The sequence below is a fragment of the Triturus cristatus genome, chromosome 8 (genome assembly GCF_964204655.1).
Source record: "Triturus cristatus chromosome 8, aTriCri1.1, whole genome shotgun sequence".
NCBI classification, from domain to species: domain Eukaryota; kingdom Metazoa; phylum Chordata; class Amphibia; order Caudata; family Salamandridae; genus Triturus; species Triturus cristatus.
Genome location: NC_140591.1, coordinates 1,639,009,968 through 1,639,022,886, shown reverse-complemented (window position 1 = coordinate 1,639,022,886; position 12,919 = coordinate 1,639,009,968). Strand labels below are relative to the sequence as shown.

Here is a 12,919-nt window from a genome sequence, read left to right as displayed (position 1 = left end):
GCCACGTTGTTACCCCTCCCTTCGGGAGATGGTGGACAAGACATACATGATTGTATCTTTCGAACTGAAGAAGAAACCAAGGGCCGGATAGATCTAACTGACACCCCACTATCTGATGCCCAAGGAGAATTGTATGTTGATGGGTCCTGTTTTAGATTACCGGATGGTACGACAGCTGCGGCTTATGCGATCACTACCCTGCAAACGGTAGTCGAGGCAGCAAAGATACCATACTGGTCGGCCCAGGCGGCCGAATTGGTTGCATTATTCAGGGCCTGCGAGTTGGGGAAAGGCTTGAGGCTAAATGTCTACACCGATAGCCAGTATGCGTTCGGTGTAGCACATAGCTTCGGGAGGTTATGGGCGGAAAGAGGATTCTTGACATCTCATGGCGAAAAAATAAAGAATGGACCATTAGTTGACCGATTACTGGCTGCATTAACATTGCCTAAAACCTTGGCCATAGTCAAATGCAGTGCACACAAGGTTATAGTTGATGATGTAGGGAGGGGAAATTTCTTTGCGGATAGAATCGCCAAAGAAACAGCCCAGTCTGACACCACTTCCATGTTTGTAGTAACAAGAATGATAGAAGCAGGGGTTTTTAACAACACCATAGACAGTGTGAAAGAGCTACAAAAGGAGGTGACCCCGGAAGAACTGACATACTGGCAAGAACAGGTGGGGAGGCTTGATGAGAATGGATGTTGGACTGACTTGTCAGAGAGGTGTAGATGGTTACTGCCAAACGCATTTGTAAATGCAGTAGTAACTATGGCGCACGGACCTTCACATGTAGGGGTTCAGGGCATCTGTGCCACATTGGATCCTGTCTGGTATAATGTTAATATCCATAAGACGGCTAGGAACTTGGTTCAGCATTGCATGATTTGTCTCCAGCATAATCCTGGGGTTAGCATTCCTGTCTTGGCGGGTAATTTTGCGCCACCCACCCTGCCCTTTGAAGTACTCCAAATGGATTACATACAACTAGAGCGAGTTAACAATCTGAAATACGTGCTGGTGGTGATTTGTACTTTTAGTAAATGGGTGGAGGCGTATCCCACAAAGGAAAATACTGCCCTGGCAACCGCGAAAGCTCTGGTAAAAGAGTTTTTCCCTCGATATGGGTTGCCACGGGTGATTTGGAGTGACAACGGGACACATTTTAATGCTAACTTAGTTAAGTATGTATGCAAGGGTCTGTCCATCCAGCAGAAGTTTCACGCAGCCCGACATCCTCAGTCAGCGGGTCTGGTTGAGAAATATAATGGGATTCTGAAATTGAAACTGGCTAAACTTCAGGACACGACAGGATTAAAATGGCCTGATCTCCTGCCCCTGGCCCTGTTGTCCGTAAGAACTACTCCCCATTCCCGGAGCGGTATCTCCCCTTATGAAGTAATTTTTGGCAGACCTGCCAACGTGTGGGGAGTACCCCGGCCCAAATCCTTCAGGGACATCGACCATCCTATGTTGACTGACTATTTGTATGCTTTGACTAAAGATCTCCATTCCATTCATCAACAGATATCTGCCGTACTGCAGCCCCTGCCGGAGGGTCCTGGACACAGCGTGGAACCTGGACAGTGGGTCTTGGTTCGAAACTACCAACGAAAATCGAGTTTGGATCCGCGCTGGTCCCGACCGTACCAGGTGCTCCTGGCAACGCGAACGGCGGTGAAAGTCGAGGGGAAGCAGCGCTGGATCCATATCTCCTATCTTAAGCGAGTTCCCCTCCCATTGCCAAGGGAGCAGCTTGACCAGGAGGAAGGCCTGCCAACTCAGGGCGAACCCAGCACTAGAGAACGACTTTCCCTGGACACCCGCAGAGAGGTTGACGGGCGAGGGGAGAGTGCTGTGAGCCTGGAAGCCCCTTTTTGCGGCCACCCAATTGCTCAAAGCGAGGCATCTGGTCGGGAGCCCAGCTCCTCGTCTGACCCCACTGTGCCCGTTTTGTTTGTGAATCCTGAAACCCCTGGTCGGGATCGATATCACCTGCGGCCCCGGAAATAGGGAATCCCAGGTCTAGCCTTGGCGAGTGAAGTTGGAGGCCTCGGCAAAAGACCTGAGGATTGGTAGAACACTGGACTGAACTCGTTGAGAGCATGGAACTTTCAGTAAAGCTCTGTTCAGAACGAAGATAGAGACATTGGTCGGTTGGTGGGGGCCCAGGTGGAGTTTCCTTTCAACAAGGGTTGCGTCAAGTGCGACCCCAACGCGAGAAGTTTTTATCTTTTACTTTTTGGTTTCTCTGAACAATAAGAGTCTACCTGTGAGGCTCTATACGGACACAGGAAAGAAGCACCCTCCGGCAGGTCGGACTGCTTGTAGCCCCTTTTTCCCGAGATTATATTGGACTTTTAGTGAGAAAATGTACCCTTTTGCTCGTTTTGTCCCTGAAGAAGGGCGCCCCATAGTACCTCGTACCATTCCCCCGCATTTGGCAATGTTCTCTTCATGGAGCTTGCGTGTTAAAATTGTTCTTATTTCTATATTGATTGTCTCATTTGTACTATGCTTAGGTTTGTTTATATATCTAGAGCTTCGCCATCCTGTGCACACCTTGATAGTGTCTACCCCTGCTCCTAAGGAACATCATTTCCAGACTTTTGCCCCTCATAAGGAGAGACACCGACAGACATATGTACATAATGCCTTCATTGAGATGCTACACCAGACTCATAGTTCCACAAATGTTACTGATTGTTGGGTCTGTGGTCTTCTCCTGTCAGTGATGCATAAGCAAGATTTGTTCATATCAATGCCCTTGTCTTATCTAGGTAGTTGCGAAGCCTGGTTCAAAATGTTATCCATGCTATATGAACACTACACTATAGATGAACGTCGATTCTCAGAGAAGGATTATGCCTTGATTCTAGCCTATATAGAGACACACCAAGGTTTTACTCCTAATGCTGAGGGGACGGATGGTACCCTTGATCCTACCGCCTGTATGAACGTATACACTGATCATGAAAATGATACCTGGTTGAGGGATGAAGTATTGGATTTCATGACTTTTAACTTTACTGAGTATTTCAAGTATTTCCAGGAGCGAAATGTCTCAGATGAGAAAATCATTCCGGTCCCGGTATTGAATACGTCCTCCTCCTTCTGCGTGCAGGGTACTGTACATTTATCCGTAGGTTATAGTAGATGTAATTACACTTATAAACTACAGACTTTCAGTAGTCCCCCAACACTCACCCCTCCCAATGTTTATTTTGTGTGCGGTGAAAACGCATACACTTGGCTACCCAGAGGATGGGCAGGTCGATGTTACTTATCTTTTCTTTACCCACCGGTCTACATAGCTCCTTCTGATTATCACAAATCTCATTCCTTAAATCGGCGGAGCCTAAAAGCCGAAGCCGCCAGTAATGATGCCACTGACCAGACTGACACTCCAGCCCAACACTTCGTTGATATCATAAAAGGGGCGTTGCCCATATGGGGACCCATCCTCAATAGTAAAGCAGTCAGGAGGCTATCTAGAGTGGTAGAAGGGGTGGTTAATACTACTGCAGGAATATTAACTAATATCACAGTGGAGCTCCAGGCGACCCGGCTTGTGACCCTCCAAAATCGTCTTGTTTTAGATGTTATCATAGCTGATCGCGGAGGAGCTTGTAGAGTCATCGGCAGCTCCTGTTGTGTATATATACCTGACTCCGCCCCTTCTGTCCATTTAGCCATTCAGAAACTGCATCGGCTAGCCTCTGAAATTCACACCGAGACTGGTACTTGGTCTTTGTCCGGGTGGTTTTGGGATTTGGTGACCACCTGGGGATGGAAGTTATTTATGATTCTTTTAGGAATAGTGGGGTTCATTTTCACCTGCTGTCTTTGTCTACAGTGCGGGCCTGCTTGCTGTGCATATTGTGCTACTCAAGTTCGCCGATCCATCCCTAGGCCCAAGCCCGTCCAAACCAGAATAGATACCCAGCGGGCTCAGAAGGAGACGCATGACTTAATGCAGATCGATGAGGGTATTTTCGAAGACTGACCCCGTTATTAGCTATGCTGCGCTAAAAGGGCCGTTCTGAGGTATTCAAGGCACTACGATATGATTAGCGCAGTATATCTAATGATAGTTTGACTAGTTATGGTGTATTAAACGGTTCGAAATCCCCGATTATGCTTTGTACGACAAAAAGGGCCGAGAAACCGAACCGCCTCCATCTTGGATTGCGGCTCTCTCTCTCTTGGGAGTCACGTGGTCTTTTCCGCACACCCTCTGCTTCCCCCTTTCCTTGCATTTAATTAGGAGACAGGCTGAGTTGCTGAGAAGCAAGGTCACATCTGCTAAAAGGGAGTATCAGGCAAATTCCTCTAGACCTGGGACGAGAAGGGAGTCACCCTTTCGACCTTCTCTGTAAAGATAGTAACCCTTTGTATGTGTCACCGAAACTAGAAATAGGCATGAGCTCATTAGGGGCGCCAGGACTAACTGGTACTTTTCCACATATAAGGTTTTGTATGCTGTACTGATAATGTATAAAAGTGTGTTACTGTCAAGGAGCCAGCAGTCTTCCTCGGCGCACCTGATGGGTGAGGATCGACGAGGCTCCTCTATATAGAGTTCTGTGGTGGCTAATAAACGTTTGAACCTTCCACGTTGCCAACTGCTCCTTTTTGCATAATATTGCGGGCCAGTGGTAAGTGTGGCCCTTGGAATAATTATTTGGACACAACATTACCATTGTTGAGTGGGGTAGAGGCCATAACCCCTGAGAGATGAATCCTCGAGTGAGTCACGTGCCCCTTTCAAAAATTGTGCTAACTAGCATATTACAAACTGCACATATGCATACATGGTTTATGCTATGACATTGTTCATGTGTGTTTACCAGTGCCAGGATGGAAGGGGTTACATTTGTGCCGTGGGCAACCCCCCATAGAAAAGGCCTAATGCTGTGTCACACGGTTGTAACGTCATCAAGGCCATAAACAGTGAGCTACCCACATCACTTTTGCTATATTGTTTGTAATTTCATGAGATTTGAATTTCGCATTTTAGTTATAAATGTTAGCAAGTGTGTTTATTAATACATTTGCTTCAAATAACGTTATTAGGCCACATTTGTTTTCATTTCTGTGGTGTGTGGGTGTTGTATAGGAAACACACACATGCACACACCGACCACCCTTTGGCAGTGGGACAACTGCTTGGAGCAATTACCAGAAAACATGTTCACACATTTATTTCTAAAGTGCAAGGGCCAAATTCAATGTTGTTATCACAGTATACCGTAATTGACCTAAAATACGCACTGTTTATTCTTTCACGTGTCGCATGTGACAGTACAAAGGAACACAATTGAGGTACTTGTGAAAAGGCATGTTCATTCTGGTTATTTCTCATCATGTTCATTTAATCTCTTAAACCCTGGATATCTGCAAATACCTTTACACATAGCTACTATACATGCAGATGTACAGCATAATATGATAATGCTTACTATTGTTAGGGGAGGGAAGTGGCATCAAAACTAGGGCCACTTAAATTATGTGGCACAGGAGCACCATATTATGCGGCAGGGTTGACTAAATTCTGCACCCAAAAAAGGCAAGTTATACTGTATAATGCGGCACCTTCTTACAGTATTACTTCATTATTTTGTAATTTGTTCACATGGTTACACTGTCTAGGCAAATATTAAAACCCATTAGTACCAGTTTTACTGCCAAATGCGTAAATAAGCATCTGGTAGATGACCAGTTAACCTTTGAAAAGAGTCTTCTAAAGCGTGAAAATACATGTTGCCACTATTTTTTAAGTATCCTTTGATTTTACTAGAGATAGAAACAACTTTTTTTGTTAAAATCTGCAGAATATGAGTCAGATAATGGATTATGTGGTAGATGCGGCAAATCCTTAATTATGCGAGAAAAGCTGCATAATCACACAATTCCAGTGGCCCTGATCATGACCCACTCAAAGATTGGTATAGCCAATAGGTCCCGCCTTTGGGACCTTATAAGTACTTAGTTATGCAGCACAATATCCTTGGTGCAACGACATCAACTGTTGCATGTCTAAACACCTATAAGGTCCCAAAGGCGAGACCTATTGGCTATGCCAATGCTTGTTGGTCTTGTCTTAAGTATATACAAATATTGGATACGTTTCTAAACTGGTGTGGTGTCCTTTTGTAGTGCTTACACTGTATTACTGTTGGTTATGTGAACATGCTTTACACACTGCCTCTAAGATAAGCCTGACTGCTCCTGCCAAGCTACCAAGGGGTGAGTAGGGGTTAGTTTAGGAGTGTAACTTCCTTATCCTGACTAGGAAGGGTATTTGGACCAAGGTACCTACCTCTGCCAACTAGAGTCCCCCATTTCTAACATTGACCCTAAAGGATTATTCTCAAAATTATTTAGTGGTGCTGAAATATTTCTTGTCTTTGGTTCTATATTTAAAATATATATATAAAATGCATTTACATTGATATTTAGCATAAAAATATTGTAACAAACTTTTTCCAAGTTTATAAATTTTCTTAAAATTTTTCCCTCCACTTTACTATGGGGAAACTTTGCAGTTGGGAAGGAGATCCCTATGTGATAAGTATAGCCAAAAGTAAAACGTGTATTCACTTAAAAAAAAGTTTAAAAAATATTTTTATGTTAGCTTTTATTGGAATTTAATTACATATATTTATGTTCAATTTAGGAACAACATTTAAAAAATGCTACAGCTGTATGAAGTACATTTTGAATTAAAAATTAAAGTATTTAAAAGATATTAAATCCTTTAGAATTAGTGTTCTCAAATGTAAATTAAAAAATAAATTCCTACTGAATGTAAAAAAGAAATATTATACATCAATAAATATTAAAAGCAAGTTAATTATCTATCAATAAATTGTACAGTTGAATTAATATAAAGGCAAAAAAGTGTATTAAAACATGTTATCATTAAATAAAAATATGTACTATTTTTACATCTGTAATTAAATTATACTTATTTATATTATTTTTAACTAATTTAAATTATTTAACATAACTTAACATTAATTTCTATGAGATAAACAGTTAGGTCCCTGCCTCTATTATTTTCTAGGGTAGGGTGTTGCAGTACCAGTGGTTGCCCATGTACGGTGCTGGACTATTGGACCTGCCAGACGTAGAATGGCCATACCCTAAACCTTCTACCTGCACCGTTTCTATTTATCTGAATTTATTTTTGGTGGCTTGAGGACTCTGTGCACGTTACCACTGCTAACCACTGCTAAAGTGTGTGTGCTCAATCCCTAAAACATGGTAAAATTGGATTACACCTGATTGGTTTACTTAATTTACTTATAAGTCTCTATGAAAGTGGCAAAGTAAGCTAAAGAACGATGAAGGATTCAACCCAGATCTGTGACTGGGGTGAGTGTTTGAAAAGTTTCAACACTCCGTCCATCATCTCCTTGTGTTTGCTTTGTTCGCCCTAAGTTAGCAGGGTATGCTCAGACGTGGGTTCCTTGCTCACTTTGCCACTGGATTCAAGCTAGCCTGGCTGATGAGGGGTGTTACCCTGAAACCGGTCCCAGGATGCTTGTTTGCGGTCCAGTGAAGACCTTGCTTGGTAGTTTGGGCTGGACTGTTCTCATGAGGCACAGGGTCAAGGCTGATTTGCATATACCTGGGTCTGAACGAGGGTGGTGAAGTGAGCTAAAGAACGATGATGGATTCAACCCAGATCTGTGACGGGGGTGAATGTCTTAAAAATTTCAGCCTTCTGTCCCTCATCTCTTTGAGTTTGCTTTGAACAATCGGCACAGACATTTTATAACTCACTTCCTCTCCAATGGTTCTTTCGAAGCACACTTCACAATATCTGACAACTTATTAAAGCATGCCACAAACCCACTGTTTGGATGCGGTGGAGAAATGGTAATGTAACTGATACTCATCCAGGAGGGTCTGTGTGAATGTGGATGTACAGAAAACCCCTTGGTCAAAGATCAATTCAAGGAGAGCCCTTGCTTGCCTAACCACAATGGGGGTAGGAATGTGCCTCAAAATGCAGCCTCGATCAAGGTGCATATTTTAGAGAGGCCTGCGCCCAATCTGTAAACTGGCAGGAAAACATAAAGCATGTCAGCAAAGTTTCCAACAGGACAGGATGGCACAGGTTTTCCAAACAAAGCAAATCATTCTGTTTCTGCATAGGACTCATGCAGGATTCAGAGCCTGGTTTGCTGGCATTGTTCTGGTTTATAGTACCCTGAGGAAGCCACAGATAGCAAGTGTCTTACAATAGGACCTTGGTTAGTATAACAACTGGTCAACTTTATTCACTCACACACTCACTGGCATGCTCAGTCACATGACAGTCGTATTACAATGTTAATATTCTTTAAACCGCAACCAAAACAGTGACTAGGGAGAATTCTTATAACAAATGTAAAGGATTTTAATTGTATATATTAGTCTTTCATGCATGCATAGCGTTGATGTACTACTAATATGGAGCTCTTACCTGAAGGTGAGTAAATCAGTGAAAAAGAAAGGGAAAAACACCATGCCCGTGAAATGCCAAATGGGGGAGTGGCTTTCGGACAGCTTCCCGTACCACATCTTGTTCAGATATTTCTGAAATAAAAGAGATAGCTAAAGAGTAGCAGTTATGGTCATGCTATTACTGAAAACAGATGAATCATACATGAAAATGGAGGTACCACGTAAAGGCGTGATGGGTAAAGCCTAAGGCATGATGTGGAGGCAAATGTTTGCCATAATGCATCTAATCCCCAAAGTGAAGTTTTGGAACTGGTTGTGCAGCTAACAGGGGTCATGAGGACTTCTCTAGAAGATGAACAAGGATTGAAGAAGGATTGAGAGTGTTTCAGAAGGTCCCAATGATGCTTGGCCACCCATGGATTGGGAGACTAAATTAAGAGTTAAGTATACCATAGAACATTTGGAAAGTATAGAAATAACAAGAGAGGATGCATGCCCACCCAGTGTCAGGAACTCTATACACTCCCTTTCAACGAACAGCCAAAATGTAGAAAAAACGTGAAGTGGTGTAACACCAAATGATAGCCCCACAGTCTAAAAGTAGGGAGGAGACCAGAGTATAACACAACCCTCAGTGCCTCTACAACAAACAGAGAGCTGTGTCTAGTCAACATTTAAATTATTGATTTACCTTCACTTGTCTGCTGATAAATGTTTTATCTTTAATGGATATTACATAGCATTAAACATGTCATTCAACTTTATGGCTATACGGATTTGTTTTATTTTTATTTTGAAACATGAAATGTTCTGAAATTAAACTAAACTGGATTGCAAATAATACGGTTATTTTGTAAAACAGCTACTGGGAGTAAAAAAAGTAACATGGCTTCCGAGAGCCTAGACGAGGGTGTTAGGCTTCATGTGTCTATGGGCGCTTTGCCTTATTTGTGTGTCCGCGTCACTGCACTATTTGCCAGTCTTTGGCACTATTCCATAAACGGAATCAAGTTATGCATATTAAATGGATCTACTTTCTCTATGCTACACCTTTGGTAATACTAACAAGTTCTGCACAAAGTCATGCATATGTTATGATGTGATGAATTCGTTTTTACTGTCAAGAAGACATGCCTTGGCACGGACAATTAACAGATGAAGTGCAGGGGAGCTGGTACAGGGCCAGATATATGAGTGGACCAACACCGAGTGGTACTTGGTACACACAGTACATTTTCAGTGTATAAGTGGGTGTCCTTGACAGGTCATCTATCAGATGCGTCCCAGTATGGATTGCAGTATTTAGAGAGCAAAGTTCTAATTCAACAAGCATTGTATCATTGCATCCATCATACTGGGTTACATGGTACATGTGGTTGCCTGCAAAGTAACCAAAAGATCATTCATTACAGCAAACTCTGGGAAAAGGCAGAGGCCGTAAGGGGGGTGAACACAGGCAGTAAGATGATGGTAAAGATATGTGTTCAGAAATCCCCTGCAGCACTGGAGGAAGGAGAAGAGTCTGAAGATGGGCATTCCACAGTCTTTCAGCTACAAGGACAATGTTGCTTTCACCCACATTTGTCCTGTGATTTGTTTTACTTCATGTCTCGTTAAGTAAGGTCTGTGAATGTTGATACTGACTTAAGGAATAAGGATTGTGCTTCTTAAGTAGTCCGGTTTATGTGTGTGGAGTGGCTAATACACCACATGAAATGTGTTGAAATAGACAAATGCTGGAAGGATGTCCCAGGTGTTTCACGACCAAAGGGATGTATTTGAATTTGAAATGGTTGGAAAATAGATGGAGGAAATGATGCAGGAGGGTTTCCAGTGTTCCAAGGATGGTGCCAGGGAAGCCAGCCAGCATGTGTTGCTTCTGTCATTATCTCAAAGTATGATAGTCTACTGCATCTGGGATTGCAGATGGTTTGTGGAACAAATGGCTTCATTTTATAGAGCAGACAAAGCACTTTCTTGTTTTGGTCAAGGTTGTGGTACACAGCAGGTATTCAGGCTTGAATGATTTGTGGGAAAGATGTGCAGCTCTCGATGTAGATAATCAATGAAAATTAATGATAATTTGAGATATCCTTGTGTGTCACTGGCATACTCGTGGTAGCTGATGACCGGCTGGTCAAGAAATACTCCACAACGAATAGGTAGGTTGGATCAGAAGGGCAGAGTGTCAAACTTGTAGGATACTACAGGAGACTGGGGGGCAAAGAGAGGTAGGAATCTACAGGAGTTTATTTACCCAAATTATTGACTTCTCAGAAAAGGCATGTGAAATATTTTAGGAGAACTTCAGTGATGTACATATCAAATAATAGGGCAGAAACAGATGGCCAAATGTGTCAGAGGCTGCTGTCTGTTGCTGCAGGCAGGGGTCACTGTTGCCAGTGATCTTCAGGAGATTGTTCGTTTGCTGGATTGTCACTGGTTTCAAGATGGGAGGAAGCCAGGCTGGTAGAGATCAAGAATCCGGTAACCAACTAATACTTATTGGAGTTAATTTGTGTTAGACAAATCAACACTTAAGGTGGTCGTCCACCAAAATGTTTGCCTCACCACTCCTATATTTGCTAATTTGTTAGCCTTAGGACTCTATGCACTTTACCACTCCTAATGTGTGCTAAAGTGCTTGTGCTCACTCCCTAAAACATGGTAAAACTGGCTTACATCTTATTGGCATATTTAATTTACTTAGTAGTCCCTAGGAAAGTGGTATACCATATAGCCAGTGCTGGTAGATTAAGGGCTACTAGTGAGCCCATTTCCAAGCCCTAGACACTCCTTTTATCACATATAAGTACCCCCTTCGGTAGGCCCTAGACAGTCCATAAGCAAGGGTGCACTGCAATTAAAATTTGGATACCTACTTTCCTATTTTTAATGTCAAGGCAGTGAAACACTCACACAATTGTAGCTCACTATTGTGAGGCCTACTTCTCCTATGGGATAATATTGGGTTGTTTTATTACATTTAATGAGTGCTAATGTTTGATTGGGAGCAGCTACGAAAGTCATGTTTGGTTCTGAGAACCACAATTTTGAAAATGCCCCTTTTGGTTGACATTTGTTTGTCCTAACTATTTGGTGTCTGCGGCCTGTTCCTTGGTCACGTGACTAGATGTGAGTGGCAGTTGGCCATTGTATATTCCTACCAGACAACCATACAATAGACGGACTACATGTGCCTGAAAGAGCTATCACTGGCAGAATGGGGGCCGGGGGCGAGCTGTGCACAGCCCCACTTATACATCAGTAGGCTGGGACCTGCTCAAACACAAACAACTTCACATTAGCCTATTGCACCCATAGCCAGGGCAAAGAGGCAGGAAATTCACCATTTCAAAAAGAGATCTCTAGAAACGTCCCTACTACAAAGGAGGTTCCAGATATAAATATAGGACAATCAGAACCACTCTTCAGTTTACTTCTTAAACCTGAGGAAAGACTCTAAGGTGACTGCCTGCTGCTGTAGCCTGCTGTGACTTCAGAAAACTGTGTTGCTGTACCAAAAAGGACTGCTCTGATGCCTGACACCTGCCTTGAGCCCTCAGAGGTCTGCCCTGCTGCTTGAGCCCTGCACTTCCCCTTGAATTCAGGATTTCCACAATGACTTCAAGGGCTAGGTGGATAGCCTCCTTATCAGAGTCTCAGGGACAGAAAAGGCTCCAACAATCTTGAATCTGCACATGGAACCTCCCAGAGTGAGTCCTTCTATTCCAAGTGGTGCACCTCTAGTTTTGGACCATTGAAAGTGGAGCAAATTGTGCCCAGATAGCCTAAATCCAAAACTTGGGACTTGGAAGATTTTCTACAAAAAGTGCACTGAGACCCAAGAGGTGACCAGAACCAATATGCTCTTCGATCTGCCGCACTTCTTTCAGGTTGGTCTGACATTGCGGCGGCTCCCACTACATTCTTCTTTGTAGCTGCAAACCCTGTTCAGCCGCTCCTCGCAGAAGGAATATCCGGCCTCATGAAGCCCTTGTTGGCTACAGCCTGCAGCTTCATCTCAATGGAGATCTTTGTATTCCAAATTATAAAATGTCAGAACTTAAGGGTTCTTCACTGCAACTTCGGCAAGCGGCTCCCAGACAAGATTGCTTTCTCCTCTACACTACGAGCAGCCTTGTTCCACTGAACTTTACCTTCTCAGACATTTTCTTCAGATTTTCTTCAAGTCAGTAGGCTAAAGCAGACAGGGCACAATTCACTTCTTGTAACCGACTGGGACCCCATCGCGGTCAGCCATAACTTTTGACTTTGCCCCGGTGTCCCGCAACTGGATGACCACGGTTGGTAGATTGATCTTTTAGATGCTAGATTTCACTTAAAGTCCTCTATATTTCCAAATTGGCGTGGGATTTTTCTTGTGTTGTGTTTTCTCTTAATTATTGTTTGTGTGCTGCACATATCCTTTACAGATTGCCTCTAAGGTAAGCCATGT

At 43.1% G+C, this 12,919-nt stretch overlaps 1 protein-coding gene across 1 annotated transcript in view; it reads right to left on the bottom strand.

The window, feature by feature from the left end:
* Nucleotides 1-12,919, bottom strand: part of LOC146808472 (transient receptor potential cation channel subfamily M member 2-like) — a 2,315,843-nt gene that overhangs the window by 1,182,564 nt on the left and 1,120,360 nt on the right. Inside the window, exon 15 of the mRNA XM_085623958.1 lies at nucleotides 8,480-8,592. Coding sequence (XP_085480084.1) covers nucleotides 8,480-8,592 — 113 coding nt within the window. The remainder of the gene's footprint in view (nucleotides 1-8,479; nucleotides 8,593-12,919) is intronic.